At 49.4% G+C, this 19,621-nt stretch overlaps 1 protein-coding gene across 1 annotated transcript in view; it reads right to left on the minus strand.

Annotated features, from left to right (window-relative positions):
• Positions 1-996: 996 nt before the first annotated feature.
• The window catches only part of MEGF9 (multiple EGF like domains 9), a 47,492-nt gene continuing 28,867 nt past the window's right edge, over positions 997-19,621 (minus strand). Inside the window, exons 3-6 of the mRNA XM_033077838.2 lie at positions 13,532-13,671; positions 10,063-10,197; positions 8,923-9,195; positions 997-5,827 (exon numbers count right to left, since the gene is read on the minus strand). Of these exons, the coding sequence (XP_032933729.1) occupies positions 5,373-5,827; positions 8,923-9,195; positions 10,063-10,197; positions 13,532-13,671 (1,003 nt within the window). The 3' untranslated portion in view covers positions 997-5,372. The remainder of the gene's footprint in view (positions 5,828-8,922; positions 9,196-10,062; positions 10,198-13,531; positions 13,672-19,621) is intronic.

Below are 19,621 nucleotides of genomic sequence, written 5' to 3' on the forward strand. Positions count from 1 at the left end.
TGCAGTGGTAGGGCTGAGCTGAGGACAGGGGCCAGCTGCTCGCTGTGCTGGGCTGGCACAAGGAGAGCAGATGTCACCATCAGCTGAACACGGCTCCCCCTCACCCTCCTGTTCTCACTCCCTGCTCTGGGGACCTGCTTCACACTCAGCTCTGCCTCCTCCTCACACAGTTCACAGCAAGATTCTTCCTAAGTTAAGTCATGCACAATCCAACTGCTCTGCTAATGCAAATCAGGTCTCAATAAACTGCCTTGAATTTCAGCAGTGTGGCCTTTACACAGCTCTGGCTCAGTCTGACATCTCAATGAACACTTCAAACCACGTGCTTGCTCAGTGTATGAAGCCTTACCTCTCCAAGTTCTCTGCTTAATTAGGGCTGAAAAGTCAGACACAGCTTTCACCAAAAAAGCGCCTTTAACAGTTGTGTTTGCAAAACAAAAATCAATTTCCTAACTCTGCCAAGTGAGAAGGAAATGCAAGTTTTCCACAGGCCCCTCTGCAAACACTCCCAGAACTGATGCTACAGATGTGGATTACAGAATATCTATAACAAAAATGGCCTTTGAAAGACATTTGTGGTCATGAAAAAAATATCTGATACAATATCCCATTTCCAGCTTTGCTCTGAGGGTTTCATTGTTAGTGATTCACATCTCTGACAAAGTGTGTCCATTAAAACAGTGGGAAAACAGCCAGTGCCTGTGGAGCTCCCAACCTTCACTGAGGGCTGGGACGGTTCATAGCACACACAAGAGATCAGAGGACTCATTTTTTAGCTGGATTTTCCGACACAGGATGTCAACTGTGCTTATGAATATCTATGATAGAAAACATTTTTGTGCCTTGGTTCTCATCTCGCATACAGGGGCATAATGAAGGAATAATTCTCTTGGAACAAATGTTATTACTGGAATGAGATTGGATTCAATCCTTTCTGTCACTGGGAGGACTCTTGCTGAAATTCAATGAACAGAAACACAAATGCAAAAATCCAAGTGGCATAGATACAAACTATATACATTTATTTTTATTCATTTTAAATAACATTCTTCTGTATAAATTCTGACATATATTCAAATCATACACTTTTTTTTTCTTTTTAGAAATGCATTTGTAAGCATGGCATATGCTTGGGAGACACTGTATTTGGATGTAGAGTGAGACTGATGGGTTTCAGATGGGAGCAAGTACAACTTTTAAGGCCCACATTTTTCTTATTTTAATCCATTCCTCTGACACATGAAGAGCAGAGTCCTGTGGGAGCTCACTCTAAAACTTCACTTAAAAGAGAAAACTATTTTTATATCCTTTATTTAAAGGAGACTGTGCAAACTTTCTGCCACATTTACATTGCCTGTCACATTGAAGAGGATGATGCAGTGCAGCACTGGTTAACTGGCCCAGGATACCTGAAGGATGCTGGATATATTCCCTCCTCTTTCAGAAATGCTTGCTAAGTTTGCTCAGCCTGGTCCAAGGGAATCATCATTCCAGTGGCTGACACCTCCTGACAGCTCCCCAGGGCTAGTGCTCCTCGTAGCTATTTCCAGCCACAGTGGTCCACGAGATTGCAGATCATGTCTCCTCATTAGCCCAAGCACTTTCCTGCCACGTGTTGCATTCTGCTCACCAAGTGCTGCCCTGAGCCTGCCCACCCCAGCTCTGTCCCTTCACCTGCTCCTTCTGTCCCCCTGCCTTCACTGCCCAGCTGGACTGGCCCCAGGCAGAGCAGCTGTGCCCTCACACTGCCCAGGATGCCTGGAGCTGCTTTCCCACATCCCCCTGCCCTGTCACACCTCCTCTCTGCTCTGCAGCTGCTGTCCCGTGGTGTGAGTGCCCTTCCCTGAGACAGCCCCAGCACTGTCCCAGGCACCAGGTGCTGTACCTGGATTGCCACCTCAGCCCCACAGATCACCAAGATGCCCTAGCCTGGCCTTGCTGGCTGCTCAGCTGGGCCTCAAAACAGCCCTGGGAGTCCAATTCTGCTTTACCTGCCCTTCCCCCAGGGTCAGGACAAACCTCAGCACCTGGGAAGCCTCGTGACAAGCGATGGCACACATCATGGTGCTGGTGGCCTCAGGACCCTGGCACAAGTGTTTGAGCTCTGCTACCCCTCCACATGCAACCCAACCCAAGGGCACTGGAGACAGAACCAGCTCAGCTTCTTCCTCCCCTCCTGTGGTGCCAGGGAACTGATAAGAGCGCAGACAAGCTGATCTCACAGCACCAAAGTCAAACATGAGGCTGTTTATTCTTTCCCTGCTGAGGCATTTATCTCTTTTTATTACTGTTGCTCCTGTGTGCCAAGGCCTGGGTGGCAGGAGGTGGCTGCTGTGTCCCTGCTGACTCATCCTGCCATTTGACAAGCAGGGTGCCAGTGCCACATCCTCACTGTGCTCCCTGTTCAGGAACATCCTGTGCCATCCAAGTCTGGGCAGCCAGGTCCCCCCTGCCCAACCAAGCTTCCCATCACATCTTCCAGGCAGTCTCCATCCCTTCATCCAGCTGTGCAATCCACAGACAGCAGCTGGCCCACCCTGCAGGGCATCCTGCCTCCTCCTCTTCCCAGACACAAAGCCTTTGCATTACTTTGGAGGTCAGAAGCAGCCCAGGTGCCAACACCTCCTGTGCTGTGGCAGGCAGGGACCAGGAGGGCTGAGCACCTGAGCCCACGCTCTGCTTGAGCAGATGGTCCCTATTTCTGCAGTGAAATTTCTACAAAACCCAAGCCTGTTCCTGTTACAAAGCAGCCCACAGTCACAGCAAAATTTAAGGAAGAGGTGTTTTGTGGCAGAGATGAAAAAATCTGCTAAAGTATTTTAGAAACATTAAAGTGAACAACCTGTCCTTCAATTTGCTTGCTAGCATCAGTCCCAGAAGCCAACACTTCCTAAATTACCCTTCCCCACCCCATTAAGTGACCAAGTGCAAGTGTATCCCTAGATCAGCACCTCTAAATAATTACAACTTCTAGGAAATTTTCTGTTTTGTCACCACCCTGCTCTTTAAAAGTCTGATGAGTAACTCAAGGATTAGCAATATCCAGATTTTCTCCTCCAGTCCTCCCCCGTTTTAGAACTAAAAGTAACATTGCTCTGAATGACATGAGCCAGTTTTATCACCTGAAGTATGGGACTTCACCCAGGCCCACCACAGGCAAAGGGAGCTTCTCCATCAGCCTTTTCCCATCAGCTTGGATCTATATGCAATTCCACATTCTGCCCTCACCATATCCCTTGGTCATCCTCAACAATTTTCATTCTGACTTGCCATGCCTCATCTTTAAATCAGACAGCAAGTTTTTGAGGCAGAAATGGCATCTTTGAGCATGTGTTTGAATCACCTACTTCCCCCCTCCCACATTTCCAAAGAGAAACCTCGTCACAGCACCAAAAAGCAAATAAATAACCAATATGTTCTCTCTACCATTTCTCATCTGGAGAAATATTCACTTTTTCCTGGCTCAGAGGATGCATGCACCAGCTCCTGTATCACCACTGCCCCACCACACACAGCAAAATGCAGCTGCAGCTCTGAGGCTGGGCAAGAGTGAGGGGAAATATTTGTTCCTTGCCCTGTTTCCATGCAGCAGTTTGGTTTCCAGGGGTGTGACAGGTGGCACAGGGAGCACAGGGAGGCACTCACATGCAGGTACCAACCCAGGAGCTCCCTGGTGTACCCCTGGTGCAGTGCTGCCTGTTAATTGTTCTCTCTGCTAACAGCCCACCAGCTTCCCACCAACACCAGGGAATCTGTAAAAGCTGTTCCCTGTAGTGCTTTTTGGACAGCTGATTCCCCACCACCACCTTGTGCTGCTTTAAATTCTGCAAGCATCTGTGCCCTTTTACCTTCTGAGCCTCAAAGTGCAGATCAGGTCCTGTGAGCTCTTCATCCCAAAGCTGTTTGCACCCAAATCCAGCAGACCTTTGCTCCTGGCCCTCAGAGGCCAGGGGCTGAGCTCAGCCCTCCAGCACATCCCCCTGCCGTGTCAGCTCAGCAGGGATGGCAGTGGGATCCCTCCACACCATGAGCACCCACCTGGGAGAGCCTCAGCCGTTGAGCCCAGGCTCTCTGTGTTTGTGACAGTGTATTTGCATTTTGTATAGAGACTTGAAAACAAGGAATACATTGGTGCATCCAATTTTTGGACACCTACTCAGCCCTAGTCATGGCAACACTGGTATTCATTCTGTATTTGAAGGAATGGCAAAATTTGACAGATACAAGAAGGGAACACTCACATTTTTTTCTAAAAAAGAAGTTATTCAATGACAGTGGAAGAAAAGCTTTAAGCAGTTGGTGTTTGCCAGAGGCCCAGCTCCAACAATATTGCCATCTCATTTACAGTATTTTAAACAATCCTCATGTTTTTGTTTTTTTAAACAACACCACTAACCGCTGTACAATTAAAACCTAGAGGATAAAACAGGACCTGGGGGAGGTTGGGGAGGGGGTCATGGTTTTGTTGTTGGGGATTTTTTGGTTGGTCAGTTGGTTGCTTGTCTTTTTTACAAATAATTACAAATACAATTCCAAGAAGATATATTACATACTATATACAGAACACACCATTTCTATCAGGGTAGGGTATTAAGCCTGGCTTTTATTTTTACATGGCAACCCTGAGATGTCTTGTCGTCTTCCCTTGCACAGAAACTATACAAGTTCATTAACTCCTTCTAGAAAAAAATGGATTGCTATGTCTTAATAGCATCATCACCCTGTATAAATACTCAGAAAGGGAAAAGCTTAGTCTCTTCCCTAACTCAAATGTTCTTGAGATTTTTTCCCACTTCCCTGCTTAGTGGGAACACATATTGGTGACTTTTTAAAGTGTGCAACTCACTCCTCCTACTTGCCTTTTGGTAGTACAGTGAACAATTACTTCCCTTTTTTTTTGTTCTCCTTTGCAAATAAGTTTCTGTCAGGAATGAAGATGATGCCTTTCCAAAGATCTGTTTCCTGGAATTCCACTGTTAATTCATGAGCTACTTCTCAAACTAAAGGATGAAGACACAAGTGTTGGGTTGGCTGGAAAACAAGTAGCTTCTGACTCCTCCTGGGGTTCTGCTCTCTCCACCCCACCACCTCTTCATAAATACATGTTCCAATTCAGCATAATCCAGTTTATAACAACAGTGAATTCTATGGATCTTTATGGAGAACAGGACACTGAATGCATCTCAGCACACTACCTGAAATTCAGATGTACTACACTGTCTTCTGTTCACCTGCAAGCTACAGCACGCCGGGCACCAGAGAGTATCTGAAGAGCAAATCCCTCTGCGTGAAGCCTCGGCACGGATCCTGACACCCCCTCCACAAGCCCTGTAACTTTTTGAGAAGCAAACTTTGGAATAGCTGGATGACTTCTAAGCTTTATAATTATGCATGGGAGTCGTCAGCGTGAGCTGTCCATTCGGGGCCACCTCATTGCCATCATCTTCCAGCAGCCCCGACACGTCAGCGTTGGGAATGCTGTCGTGGTAGCTGCTGAAGCTGATGTTGTCCTCTTTGAGCTCAATGGTCCAAAAGGGAGCGTTCAGTTTTCGGTTCTGATACTCACGGTACATGTAGACAGCACCCACAAAGCCCATCAGCAGGACCACAACAATGATGATCACTGTCAAAATAATGATGTTAAACTGAGTCCACGAAACGTCTGCGAAAGCAGAGGTGCTGTTGTCAGAGGAGCTGATAGGAAATATTGTCTGTAGAGTTGTGGGTGACAAAGTACTGTTTAGCACTGCTGTGGAAAAGGATGTGGCCTTGGTGGTATTTGGAGCAGAAGTTGGAAACTCTGTTGGTTCTGGGCCAAGAGTGGCTTCTACAAAACAAAAAAAGATCAATAAAAAAATCTGCTAAGGTGAAAATCAAACACAAACAAGATCAAAACTGAAAAAATGAACCACAAGTACTCAGCCATCCCAGCATTTTGCAGCAGGCTCAGAGTTTGCACCACTTCAGGCAAAGTCAGTTCTGCTTTCAAATGAAGTAATATACAAGCCACACAGAAACCCCCAGCCTACACAGCCAGAAGCAGGACACCAAATCACAACAACAAAAAGACTCTGTGTGTTCTTCAGAAGCTTTTGAACACAGCAGAGGCCAGTTGGGATCCTGGTTTGGTTTAGGCTGCTGGCATAGGTGCACACAGGAAGGATCAGAACATGGGAAGTACCAGACTGTGCTCTGTCTTTTCCCTGGCACTACATAGCCAAGAAGCTGCCTTGCTTCCAGCAGCCATGGGATAACTCCCTTCTCAGTTCAGGAGTCACATTAACCTTGAGATCTCAGAGAGGGATGGGAATTCATTGCACCTGCATCAAACCTGTTGAGCTGCAGGCTCAGCACCATAAATCTGTAGTATTAAGCTCACAAATGTAGCTAATAAAGCATTTCCTCACATGAATAACCTGATTTATTTTAGATTCTCAAGTCCAGGCAACAGGAACACTCCACAAGCTGAAGCCTCAATCAGCCAGAATTTTCTCTGCACCTATTGCTCCACAGGACTCTCTGCATCCTCTTTCCCACTCTCTTCCTGCCAAGAGAAAAGCAACTTCATTTTAAATCCACATACAGCTGCAGCAATTACAGCTGATGGTGCCATGCTGTATGGATCCAGCTTCCAGCTCTCCTGAACATCTACTAATTATGATTGAGGAGGAGAGTCACTTCCGAAGGACTAATTTTGCACTAAGTTGCATCTCCAATGGCAACAGGAGCTGGAAATATTCAGCACATGTCCTGCCACAGGCCCTCAGGGGAACTCCCACAAGTTAACTTTGGGCTGTCACGTTCCCAGTTCAGGCAACAGAGGAAGAAATTGCTCTGCAAGGGGCATCACACACCTAAACTGAGGTTCCTGCCCACAGTCCCCTCCTCTGTTCTCTCCAGCGCCTGCCTTGGGTTGATAAGGACACTCAGGATGCTGAGTGCCAGAAGGCATTTCTCTACGACATGACAGGCAAAATTTTGCAATAGGAAGCGACATGACAGGAGCAAAGGGTTCCTGGAAAACTTTTGGCTTTGGGAAAAGGGCATGAGGAATTCAGTCATCCTTTCCGAATTCCTTCTCCAACACTCAATCCCTGGCAAACCCTGCCAGTAGCTATAAGTAGGGAAAAAACAGAACCGAGACAATGGCTGATTCACCAGCAAGGAAGCAGCACTTTTCTGGGCTTTATTTGTGAGTCAGCACCAGCTCAGGGCTGGCACAGAGGCCTGGGGTGAAGCCATTTCCTGGAACGTCAGGGTGAAGTGCGGGGCTCTGGCCGTGCCGCTGCTTCCGGGCCGTGACACGGCGCTGCCTGCTCCGCTCCCAGCCCTGCCAGCTCTCCAGATGTCCCAGAGCAGCTCCTGGAGAGCAGCAGCTGCTCCCTCCACTGCTGCTTTGGCAGCTTGGACGGCAGCCTCAGCTCCAGCTGCTTGATTGAAGCAGCTCTGCAGAGCTGCTCTGCCTCCTGCACTGGAGGCTCTGGCACGAGGCCGTGCCCGGTCCCGGCGAGGCTGCGGTGCCTGGCTGGGTGGCACAGAGCCACACCGCACCAGCACCGAGTCCCTGCTGTGCCTCCCAGGACAGCAGGAGCACCACCTGCTCTTGGGCTGGAAACACTCCCTTTGGTCCTTTGAATATCCTCTCTATCTGCCCTGAAAGAACCAGAATCCTGGTCAGGCTTACAACTCTGGATGGCCCTTGTGGATACGTGAGCTCTGCCCAGGCTGTGCTGAACCTGCTGTATCATTTCACCTGCAGCCACTGAAACAGAGCCTGGGTGATGATTTCACTCCAGAAGCCACTCAAATGCACTGGTGATTCATGAAAATCTTAACCTAAAACAAGCTAATGCTCAGTAATCTCAGCATGTCAGTTTTTAGGCAATTTTTTGTTCAAGGAACTGGAAAGAAGCTGGACATGTTTTTAATTGCTTAATAAAAAAACATAAGTGTCAGGGAGAGAGGAAAGCTCAAGGAGCATGTCCCAGCCCCCTTGAAAGGGGACAGGCTTTTCCCACATCAGGAACTGGCTATAACAATGCCATTAAAACAAAACTGAGAGGTGAAAACTGCAAATACCCAAGCAAAGCCATACATACAGGTTTTAATGGAGCAAGGTCATGTGGATCCCTGCACAAAGCCAGAGCTGTGCAGGGGGAGGTAATGGATGAGCTGATGTAAAAGTGCCATTTCCAGCCCTGTTACAGCTAATGAGCATCCAACTTTGTTGTACTGATCATCTCCCTGAGCAGGGCAGGACTCTGATTACACACCCAGAGAGCAGCACAGGAGTGAAAACCACATTAGCTCCTCATGAAAGATCTGAATTGAATCTCTGTCCAGGACAAGGACAAATTTGTGCCCAAATACTTCCCTGAACTCTGGGTTCTTTAATTTAATACATCACACTGGCAATATTCCCATGCATGGTGTTGGACATCCACCATGATAACCACTGAAGGAACACCTTCAGAACCCTTTTCTCTCATTCTACATTAAATACACTACAAACAGATTGGGTTTTTTCCAGCTTGTTCACTAGCATTGCCTGCCAGGGCCTGGCATCAGGTCTAGAGCTAACTCTAAACCACCCTTCAAGGGCAGTAGACACCAATAAGTGCATGCTGGAATTGTCTGCCTGAGGAGGTGGTGGAGTCACCATCCCTGATGTGTTTACAAAAACACTGGATGTGGCACTCAGTGCCATGGTTTAGTTGATGAGGAGGTGTTAAAGTCACAGGTGATCTCAAAGGTCTTTTCCAACTTAGTTCATCCTGTGACTCTGTTACAAAGATCTGGTTTTCTTCTCTGCACCAGAGCCCAGACGAATCTAAACCAATATGAACAACTAACAGCATTCCCTCCCCACCTTTGGGCAGCTGCACAGTGAGCCTTGCCAGTGACCTGAGCAGCATTTTTTACCTTTCCTGGTGCAGTTGGTGCCCTCGGAGTCCCTGGTGTAGCCCTCCTGGCAGAGCTCACAGTGGAAGCCCGTGGTGTGGTACAGACAGCCGATGCACTCGCCGCTGTCCGGCCGGCACACGCTGGGGGACAGCGCCGGCTCCACGTTCCCGTTGCAGTTACACCTCACACAGATGCTGTCTGAGTTGTAGTAGCCCTTGTCACACTGGTTGCAGTGGAGGCCAGTGTACCCTTGTTTGCACTTGTCACACCTCGGGATGCTCTCGCCAGGCTCTGGAGAACACAGAAAGCAAAGCAGGGATGTGGCACAGCTGCTTGCAGAGACCCTGTGCTGTGGGCTTTGATCTGTGGGATTTGTTCTATGGGACCCTGACAAAAATCAGCAGCCACCAAGTATTGAGCGGTCTCAAATTTTGAGCTGAAAAGACAGCTTTTGAACTGCAGCACTTTCTCTGCTAGGAGGGGAAAAACAGCTTTGGGGAGTTCTGATGCTTTTACCAACCTCACAGAGCAAACTCGGCACGTTGCTAAGGAAATAGATAATTATTCCTGAACATTTCCATCTCAAACAGGCAATTTCAGAGAACAGCTGGAACTATATCAGAGATGCTTGCAATCCAAAAGAACTTTTAGGCCTATAGAAAGCCAGAAACAGCTTGCTTGCAAAACTGATTAGGGAAATATGAAAAACAGTCTTACATATGACTATTACAGCCCTGACTGCTCTCAGTTGCATTAGGGAATCTCTGCATGGAGTCCCATGGAGATGTTCAGAGGCAGACTCAGAAGTGTGGAGGGCTACATGGCACTTCTGAGCATCTCCTGCCCTCCTCCTGGCTGCCACAAGCTCAGCAGCTTCTCTGCAAAAACTTTGCAGGTTCTTCAGAGCAGACTGCAGCAACACACTGAGAGCTGGAACTAGACTTTAAGATCCCTTCCAAGCCAAACCATTTTGTGATTGTGATCCCTCAAGAGGCAACACAAGCACCAGGGACCCATCACAGCAGGTGCTGCTTCCAGTGCCCACAAGCAGGAGCTGCACAGGCTGTAAAACACCTTGTTGGGCTGACACTGAGGGGTGATTTAACTGAGGAGAGCATTCCTCCATGCTGAGGAATTAGACCAAAACAAGAGCCTCACGTATGTGGCAGGTGCCGCTGGACACCACAGTGGAGCAGGGGCAGTGCTGGCAGCCGTGGGTGCTCTGATAGAAACCCTCCTTGCAGAGCTCACAGTGCTTCCCCTCCGTGTTCTCCTGGCAGTCCAGGCAGGTGCCTGTGGAACAGAGAGAACAAGCAAACATTCAGCAGCAGGAACTGGAGCAGAACATTTGGAGCAAGAATCCACGTGGAACACACTCAATTATCAGAGCTCACAGGTGGTTTTGGATGCCCTCTGGCCAAAACATGAGCCTGGCCTCTTGTGACCTGATGCTCATCCCCTTGCTCCACACACACAGATAATGTGAAAGAGCAGGTGGCCCCAGCAGAGAGGCCCCACAGCTCACCACTGAAAGGTCACTGCAGGTAAACACGAGTTATCAGTGTTAAAATTCTCCTCTAGGAAAGCAGTTTTAGTTTGCATTTGTACCAGTGACATGGAACACTCATGTTTCAAGTCTCCCACTCTCATGAGGGGTCCCTCAGGTTTATACCTTTTTTTTTTCATATGCAGCCTCTGCCTGTGGTCAGGGTGAGGACATGCTCTGTCCTGCTCTGGGGACAGGCAGCTCCATCCCAGTGTAGCTCCAGCTCCTCCACCCCAGGAAAGGCAGCAGCAGCAGCCACTGACCTTCCCAGAGAACCAGAGGAGAAGTGGGGGCTCACAGGAGCCACCTGCCCTTCCTGGGGAAGCCCCTGAATCAGAAACTCGACGTGCCGTGTCTTCACACACACCGTGTCCTAACGGCTCCAAATTGCATTTTGACACTACTCTGAGCAAGAAGAAAAATCTCCTTAGTTACAAAAGCACAGCCTCTATATAAAGCCCATCCATCACCAGGAACATGCTGTAATTCAGCTGGCTCCTTGGTGAGGTGGCAGGGAGCTGAGGGAAGATTTGATTAAACCCCATGTACCAGATTCTGCAAAGCAACAGCCCCTTCTATAAACCAGGGTGGCCCAGAGCAGTGAGAGCACAGACAGATCCACTGAGCTGATCCAGCAGAGCTGCTGGGGATGGGGAAGTCTCATATCAACATCAACCACAGGAAAAAATCCTGATTGAGGTTTCTGCTGACTGTTATATAGACCACAGCAGATTTTTTTATTAATATCAGAACAGTTTGGCTCCCTCACAAGCCTGACACGGCTGCTGCTCCTCAATTCCCACAGTGATGACTCCACAGCCAAGCATCCCCAGGCAGCCTGGCGTGTCCTGGCAGCCAACCCTGATGCCAAGGGCAGGAAGCAAACCCGGGAAGTGGCTGATTCACCCACCCAGCAGGGCCCTGCCAGCGCTCCTTGCTCAGCATCACCTCCCACACTCTGTTTGCTATTCCCTCAGCAGCCTGTCAGGCACGAGCCAGTGGTTTTTGTGGGAGAGATGTCAGGTTTAGAGGGGAGAATCATTTGCTATGCTTGGTTTCTCCAGCTGCAAACCTGGATCAACTGTTTCAGTGGTCTTGGACAGGGAAGTTCATCTGCCTGATCACAGCAAGGCTGCCTTGGACCATGCTCCCCAGGCACTGACAGGGGCATAAATCTGGAATCACACCTGTGTTGCCTCGGTCATTTGAGGACCAATGTCTTTCCCATCAGCAGAAATCACCCACATCCATCTGCAGCAGCCCTGTGAAATGCTGTGTTTCCCTGAGCCAGCACGTTGCTCAGCCAGGCACAGGCAGAGCACGCACGGGCATGCAATCAGGTATTGCTGTGGAGAGCCTTAATAATTAATAGCACTTCTCATGCTGATAATGCCCTCAGGAAGGATCAGACCTCACAGGACCCCAGCTGGGAGGCAGCAGCCCACCTCAGTGCACAGACACACCACGGGGTACAAGGGTCGTGCCAGAGGAAGTGCTGTCAGCTGGGGAGCTCCTGCTGCCCAAGTTATTTATTTATGCCCAGTAATTTTAAATATTCCTCCTGGACAGGAGGAAGCAGGAGCTGGCTGCAGAGCCAGCAGAGGGAGCCCAAAGTATAGCATTAATAGGAAAAAACTTTGAAAATTGGACAAAGGCTGCACAGAATTGATGTAAAGCTGGGGAGGTCACACAGAGTGCAGTCTCTAGAGCAGGCATTCGATCTAATTTTTAATCAACTTCGTTCTCTGTTCTGGTTTTGTTTGGTTCCCTCAGCCACAGCAGCAAATAGAGCAGATGGAGGAAAATTTTAAAAGAAAATTTAAAAAAATATTTTTTTGTCAAATCAAGAATAGGTCATTAAGCAAAATGAAGGGTTTTCATTGCAATGCTATAGGCAGCACTGGGCAATCCCAACAGAAAGAGCAGCCCCATCCCAGGAGCAAGGTCTGTGCTGGGTTTTCTTTGATAAATCAAGAGCAGGAGGAACACTGAGGGGAAAAAAAAATAGAAAAGCAGATTATCCTCCTCCTTCACAAAACCCACACACCCAGCTCCCAATCAGGAATACAGCTGATGTGCACACAGCTTCAGTGGCAGCCTTGTATCCTTCAATACTGTAGAACATAAGCACACAAGGCTCAGTATTGGAGTGAATGCAGTAATTCATCCTCAAGGGAACGCAGGAATTCCCCCTCAGGGAGCACAGACCCAGTGCCCACGGACCAGGGCATTCCTCTGCTCAAACACACAGTCCATGAGGGAACACACAGGCACAAACCACCCAGAAATATTCATGATTTCATGAGCTCTGCCTCTCTGCCAACAAATTCTGCAGCATTACTTTTAATTACTACCCCTTTCTAAGCCCCTGGATGAATATTACAGAATTGCCTTTCAGCCTGGAAGTTTGGAGGAGAATTTGGAATTCGAGGTGAGTGCTGTGGCTGAAGTGGGGCTGTACAGGCAGTGCCACAAGAGTGCCCCTCCAGCATCTCTCCTTCCAGCTGAGATGGCAAATTAGGCTCCCCCTGCCCTCCCATAAACTGTTCAAGCACAGGTGCCTCAACATTTGCCCTCCATCAACATCTGCCTGAGTGAGAGTCAAAGCAATAATCAAGGAAAATGAACAAGACCCATTTTTAAAAGGTGGGCAGTATTAATTAGATGCTGCCAGTTTTTAGCAGCTCCAATCCTGTTATCTGTGGCAGCAAGTCCCCTTACGTCAGTGCCAGCACAGCATATGTTTCCAGGTAAACAGCAGGCAAACAAAAGGTCTTTAAAAGCCCATGTTGTGTGTTTGTGTAAGTGCAGAGAACAATAGAGCCCCAGCTTCTGATACAGGCTGCTGAACTGGGGCTCTGCACTGCAGCCTGGGCTAAACCACACAGCTTTCACTGCCCTCCTTCAGAGCCCAACCTTGCATTTCCATTTCAGCTTTAAGGCAAAGATTCTGGGTACACAAGGCAAAAAGATGCAGATGAAGGGGATAAGAGCAGAGTGTGCTGAAGGAGAACAGAGAAGGCAGAGACAGAGGGGGCAGGTGAAGCCTGCAGCCCCATGGGCACTCGAGGACAGGCTCACCTGTGGAGCTGTCGCAGGTTTGGGAGCGGTTGTTGCACTGGCAGGGCTCACACGTGCTCTCGTTGAACCTGTAGTAGCCCTCACTGCACCGGTCACACTTCAGGCCCGTGACACCAACTTTGCACTGGCACTTCCCAGAGCTGCAGAGAGAAAAACAAACAGTGAGATCTGGCTGTGCTGGGAGGCATCCAAGGTACAAACCTGCAGACAGGTTTCCCTTTCTTCCTTCCTGCTGGAAGCAGGACATGAAACCCAGGGGCAACCATTTCCAAAAAGTGATGGGGAGTTCAAGAAAGGACGAGTGTCTGCCAAGCCAGTTGCCCTGACAGCAATTTCCAGCTGGGCACCAGAAATCATTGCTCATTCTAGAATGCCTTGGCCCAGAGCCATCCCCTTGCCTCATCCCCAGCAGATGTTCCCCCAGCCCCTCTGGAGTTCCTGCTCCACTGGGCACCTGCAGCACCCTGTGTCCTGCAGGACATTGGCACACCCGTGGTCGCTGTGCCTGAGCAATCCCACAGCACACACGTGGGTCATCCTCTCCTCCCCACACCACTGCTGAGCAGCACCTCCCAGATTTCCATGTGAGCAGACAATTCCCTGCTCACCACCTGCTCTCTTGGCTCCCCTGGGAGCTGGGGCAGCAGCTCATGTGTCCTGCTTGGCTCCAGCCAGGGCAGGTGTCAGCCACCTGCACTCCCTCCTCTTCTCCATGATCCCATTTACCCCTTCCATGGACACTTGGGCAAGGCCCCTCTCTCCAGCTGAATTCACCCAGTAAAGCCAGGGAGAGACAAGAGAGGGTTCTCCCTTCCACTGCAGCTGACCCAGACAGGAGCAGTTTACTCGGGCACAGAGTGACTGCAGGGAGGGTGGAGCACTGTGCTGTGAACACAGAGGGCATTGCTGGTGGCTGCCATGAGCAAACAAATACCAGGAGCTATAAAAAGCAAAGGTTACCCTCACTCCTTTGGCTTTCTGTGCTGCTCTCTCCACACAGAGGCTTCCAAAGCTTTGCTTTCATAACAGATTTATACACAGGCAGCATTTAGCTCAACTCTCAGAGGAATCACAGGAATGGATAAATGCTCCTTCCCATCCAGCCCTGGGAATGGCCAAGCCAAGGGACAGAGAGCACCCAGTGCCTCTGCACATCCCTGACAGCTCTGGGGGAACCTGCAGGAACCCCCAGCCCTGCCTGCTGCAGGGAACCAGGACAGCAACCCAAACAAACAGCACTTGGTCCCCACAGGTGATGGATTTATCTGCAGGGAGGTGACAGCATCCACAGACAGCCCTGACACCCTCTGAGCTCTCCCCTGTATAACCTCCACCCGTTCAAACACCTTTTAAACACCTCTGAAATACCTTTAAAGTCAGTATGTCAGGGCTCACTGTGCCTGCACACAGCTCAGCCATTGTTCCCCATTGTTCAGAGTGAGCAAGGCACGGTTTGCTCCTAAAATCCTCCAGAAAAATCTGCTGATTAAAACTAATAGATGTTTGGTGCACTGTTGATGAGTTGTTTTTAACTAAAGTGCAGTAGATTGTGATGTTTTGGGCAAGACATTGCTTCTCTTAGAAATCAGCACCATTCAGTATTTCTGTTGTTTGTTTGCTTGCCAAAGGAAGAGGAACTACTCACCAAAATAGGGACCTCAGCCCAAGGGGCCACACAATTAAATAGTTGCAGAATTTGAAATCTCAAGCATATTTAATGGCCTGATTACAAGAAGAAGAAAGAAATATGATGTTCCCTTGCTCTCCAGGCCATTATCTGGAAGTGCAGCAGGCAGATGCAAAATTCAAAGGCATGCTGGTAAGCAGCTCAGTATGTTTGGCTGGTAAGCAGCTCAGTATGTTTGACTTTTAAAGAGCTTTGCACAAGACCCAACATTAATCCAAACGTTGTCACAGTGTTTAAAATAAGCGCAAACAAAAAGCAGCTTTTTATTATTTGCTCCTGACTGCTACTGCTATTCCTGTAAGAGGGCAGAGGCAGGGAAAAGCACGTGCTCTGGGGGGGAACTCTGATGCTTAGCCTCAAAACACATCTTTTGGGATGCACTATATGAGCAGGGTTTTGTAGGATCAGGCATTTGAGCTGTATCATCTTCACCCTCCCTGGCTTCTTCCTGGAGTTCAGAGAGCTCTGTTTGACTCCTCCTGTCCTCATCCAGCCTTTTTCTCCTCTTCCTCCCTGCTTCCACCCAGACTTCATTTAATTTCTTTCAAGGAGGTTTATTTCCCCAATGACCCTGCTAGAGTTCAATTCAGCATTTTGGGGCACAGTCCCTTGATTCTACTCGTTAGCTTAGAAATAACAGGAAAGAAAGCTTTAAAAAAGAAAAAAAAAGACTGTTTGGAAAGTTTGGTTTGAATGCCTCTTGAGCAGACCTTTTCTCAACATGTTACACATGGCACAGAGCCAAGTCCTGCATGTGCAAGAATTAAATAACTCAGCAAATATAAAGCTTTGCCTGTGGTCATTGCTTCCACAGAATAAAGCCCCCTTACAACACTCCTTTTTATAGCTCCAGCCCAGCAAAGTCTGTCAGACACTTTTTAAAGCAAAGGTCAATGATATAAATGCATTGAAACCACAAAAAAAAAATCCTGTTAACAGACCAATTGTGCCCATAAAAATCCAGAAATTTGAAAGAAAAGACCCACAGTTTAATACTTGCACAGTGAGAACTGAGCTGGATTTTGAGTATCAGCCAGGAATTTCTTTTTGGGGGGAAGTGGGGGGAACGAGGGGGATGGGGAGAGGGAAACGTTTTGATGCAGCAACATCAATTACTCAACTCCACTTCAGATGATGATTAACCCCTCTAAAGCCAGCCAATGTTCAGCTCTCACAAAGAATTGATACAAATGTGTGTTGGGATAAAACCAGACTTCCAGTAACCAAAGTCTCCTGCCAGCATTGGTTTCTACCAGATTTTTATGAATAAACTCCCTCTGGAGACATGTAGGTGGTGTGTATCACCATCACATCATCCATCAACTTCACAGATGTTTCCTACTGATTAAAACCATCACCAGCACACGAGGCACTGGCAAAAGGAGCAGGCAGTGGCTGCTGCTCAGGGCACAGCCACATCCAAGGCTTGGATCCAGCATGGAATGATCTGACCCTTGGGGACAAGGGCCACATGCCAGGTTTGGGATCCCCCAAGGCAGGAGCTCCTTCACCTGATCACCCTCATCCTCAGGCTCTGTGCTCTGCCTCAGGGAGCCTGGGGCTGGATCAGGACACAGCCACCCCAGGCAGCAGCATTCCCACAGACATGGGGCAGGGCAGTGTCAATAAAAGCAGAATATTGGGGCAGGGGACAGCTACACCCCAAAGTACGTCTGCAAAAGCCAGCTTGGTATCATTTCCAGTCCCCACAGCTCCCTTCCACTCCTCTCAAGGGGAAAGAGCCACAAGTTCCCAAATGATTTGTGCCAGTGGTGGCAACCAAATGTTCCCTGAGGTGGAGTTTTACACAGGTACAGAAGTCAAGGGCACACACCAGAGACACCCCAGCCCTCCCTGGACACTGGGGAAGAGCAGGACTGCAGAGTTTTGACCCCACTCAAAGTGTCTCAGGGCACAGAGAACAAAGAACACCCCCTGAAGCCACAGAGCATCCTGCAGGTGATTTTCTGCCAGGTCTGGGGGCTGGGGAAGGACATGGTGAGGGGGTGGCCTTGGAGCTTGGGCAGTGCCCCCACTCTGCACTGCTCAGCACAGACTGCACAGAACTCAAGGCCTCATCACAAGGGGAAAAAAGCATTAAAGCATCTGTGATCTGAGACAAACCACAGTGTGCACCTGCAAGGGGTCTCCACTCCTCCTCCACAGAAACATCTTGATTTTAGCAGCGACATGACAGGCACAAGATGGATGGGAGGATGAAGGACCATGGCTCTAGGGGCTGTTGGGAGACAAGCTGTGCACAGTTAATGGTTTAACAGAAAACCCCCAACAAGCTCCAATCATTCCTTTTCTTCCTTTTCTTTTTTTTTTTCTCCCCAAGGAGGAAGAAGGGAGAAATTAATTTTGAATATATTCCCAGACACCAGAAAAGCCTGGATGCCAAATCAGAGCCCAGGGACTCCCTGGCCATGTCAGACCCAGCCAAAACAGCACAGCACCAAGCTCTTGTGCCTTTATTTTTAAAATATAGGAGATTGGTAAGATTTTGGGGCAGAGTCAGAGAAAGAGGGAGCTCCCATGGGTCTCAAACCAGGGCATGCCCTGCAGATGAGCCATGTAAAACCCATAACAAGAGTTTTGCTAAATCCATTTATTGTCTTCACCTTGAAGCACAGAGCCCACACCCTGCACAGCTCAGCACCTCCCCAGAGCAGCCAGGAGAGCTGGGCAGGGCTGCCCTAAGAAAGAGCAAAGTGGGGGCTACACCAGCCCTTCCCTGGGCACCTCAGCTTGACCTGTGCCCTTGGGAAGCCCCAGTGACAGCAAAGCCCATCAGTCATGCCAGCAGAGCCCGGGGGTGTCCCTGGAACAGACACAATTAGCAATTACCAGCAGCCACAGGGCTCTGTGTGAATGAAGGAAAGCATGAGCATCCCTAAAACAAACCCCATGAAAAGGCTTTGTCACACTTTGATGGGATAAGACAAAAGGATTCTGCACAAGATTAGGAGGATTCAGAAGAGATGTCTCCAAAAATGGTGAGTTCCTCCAGCAAGCCAGGCTCCTTCAGTGCTGATTTTCTGTGATGTCTGACAGCAGCCAGGGGATAAATCTCTCTTACACTTTCCTGGGCAACGTGGAAAAGTTCACATTTGAGAGCTACATGCTCCAAGATGCTTTGGTGGGAAATCAGCACTGCTAACACTCAGAACCACAGAATCCTTCAGGTGGAAAAGGCCTCCAAGATCCCTGAGTCCAACCTTTCACTGATCATCACCAGAGCACTGAGTGCCATGTCCAGTTTGCTGAGCACCTTCAGGGATGGGGACCTCCCTGGGCAGCCCCTTCCAATGCTTCACAACCCTTTCCATGAAAATATTCTTCCTGATGTCCAACCTGACCTCCCCTGGTGCAGCTTCAGGCTGTGTCCTCTCACCCTGAGGATACCAAGAACCCTCACAACCCACGTGCTGACTTTTCTGTCAGTCAGCTACTGGAATATCAGCACGTGGGGAAGGGGAGAGCAGGAAAAGCCCCACTCTGGGCTCCTCCTCCCCACTCCCTGAACCCAAAGCTGCTGGCAGCCGAGGTGGCTCGGTGGGAGGGTCAGTGGGGCCAGGGCCAAGCCCTGCCTGCTCTGAGCCCCTTTGTGGAGGGCACAAGAAGCAGAGCTTTATGGGGGCCAACACTGGCCCATTGTGTGCCACATTCCTCTCTCCGTGCTGGGGCACGGCAGCTGTTTTGTAGGGCAGCCCTCGATGGAGCAGGGACACTTCACAGCTCTGAAAGGCCACTCTGTGAATGTCAAAGGGCCACCTTGTCTGGCCACCACCGCCTCCACAGCCCCAGCTCCCCCGCCAGGGAAAGCCAGGAATCTCCAGCCAGGACTGTGGAAAGTCAAGAATCTCCAGCCAGGACTGTGCAAAGCTGGGAATCTCCAGCCAGGGCTCTGGAACATCAGGAATCTCCAGCCAGGGCTGTGGAAAGCTGAGAATCTCCAGCCTGGGCTGTGGAAAGCTGGGAATCTCCAACCAGGGCTGTGGAAAGTCAGGAATCTCCAGCCAGAGCTCTGGAACACCAGGAATCTCCAGCCAGGGCTCTGGAACACCAGGAATCTCCAGCCAGGGCTGTGGAAAGCTGGGAATCTCCAGCCAGGGCTATGGAAAACCGGGATTCTCCAGCCTGTGCTGTCTCCTCCAGGTGCCCTTGGAGGCAGGGGAGGGAGGCAATGGAAAGCCCACACTGAGGTTGGATGGGGTCCTGCACAGTTCCAGCCTCACTCACAGCAAAACCTCAAGCTCAGCTGGTGGGTGCTGGTTTCCCAGAGTGCAGGGATGGGCCAGGGAAGCTCAGTGCAGAGAAGGACACATCAGTGGGGATGCCAGGGAGGTGGGGCTGGTCTCCACTGAACTCACCTGTTCTGCCCAGAGTGGTTCCTCCAT

Source organism: Catharus ustulatus, chromosome 21 (genome assembly GCF_009819885.2).
Source record: "Catharus ustulatus isolate bCatUst1 chromosome 21, bCatUst1.pri.v2, whole genome shotgun sequence".
In the NCBI taxonomy this organism is placed as follows: Eukaryota; Metazoa; Chordata; class Aves; order Passeriformes; family Turdidae; genus Catharus; species Catharus ustulatus.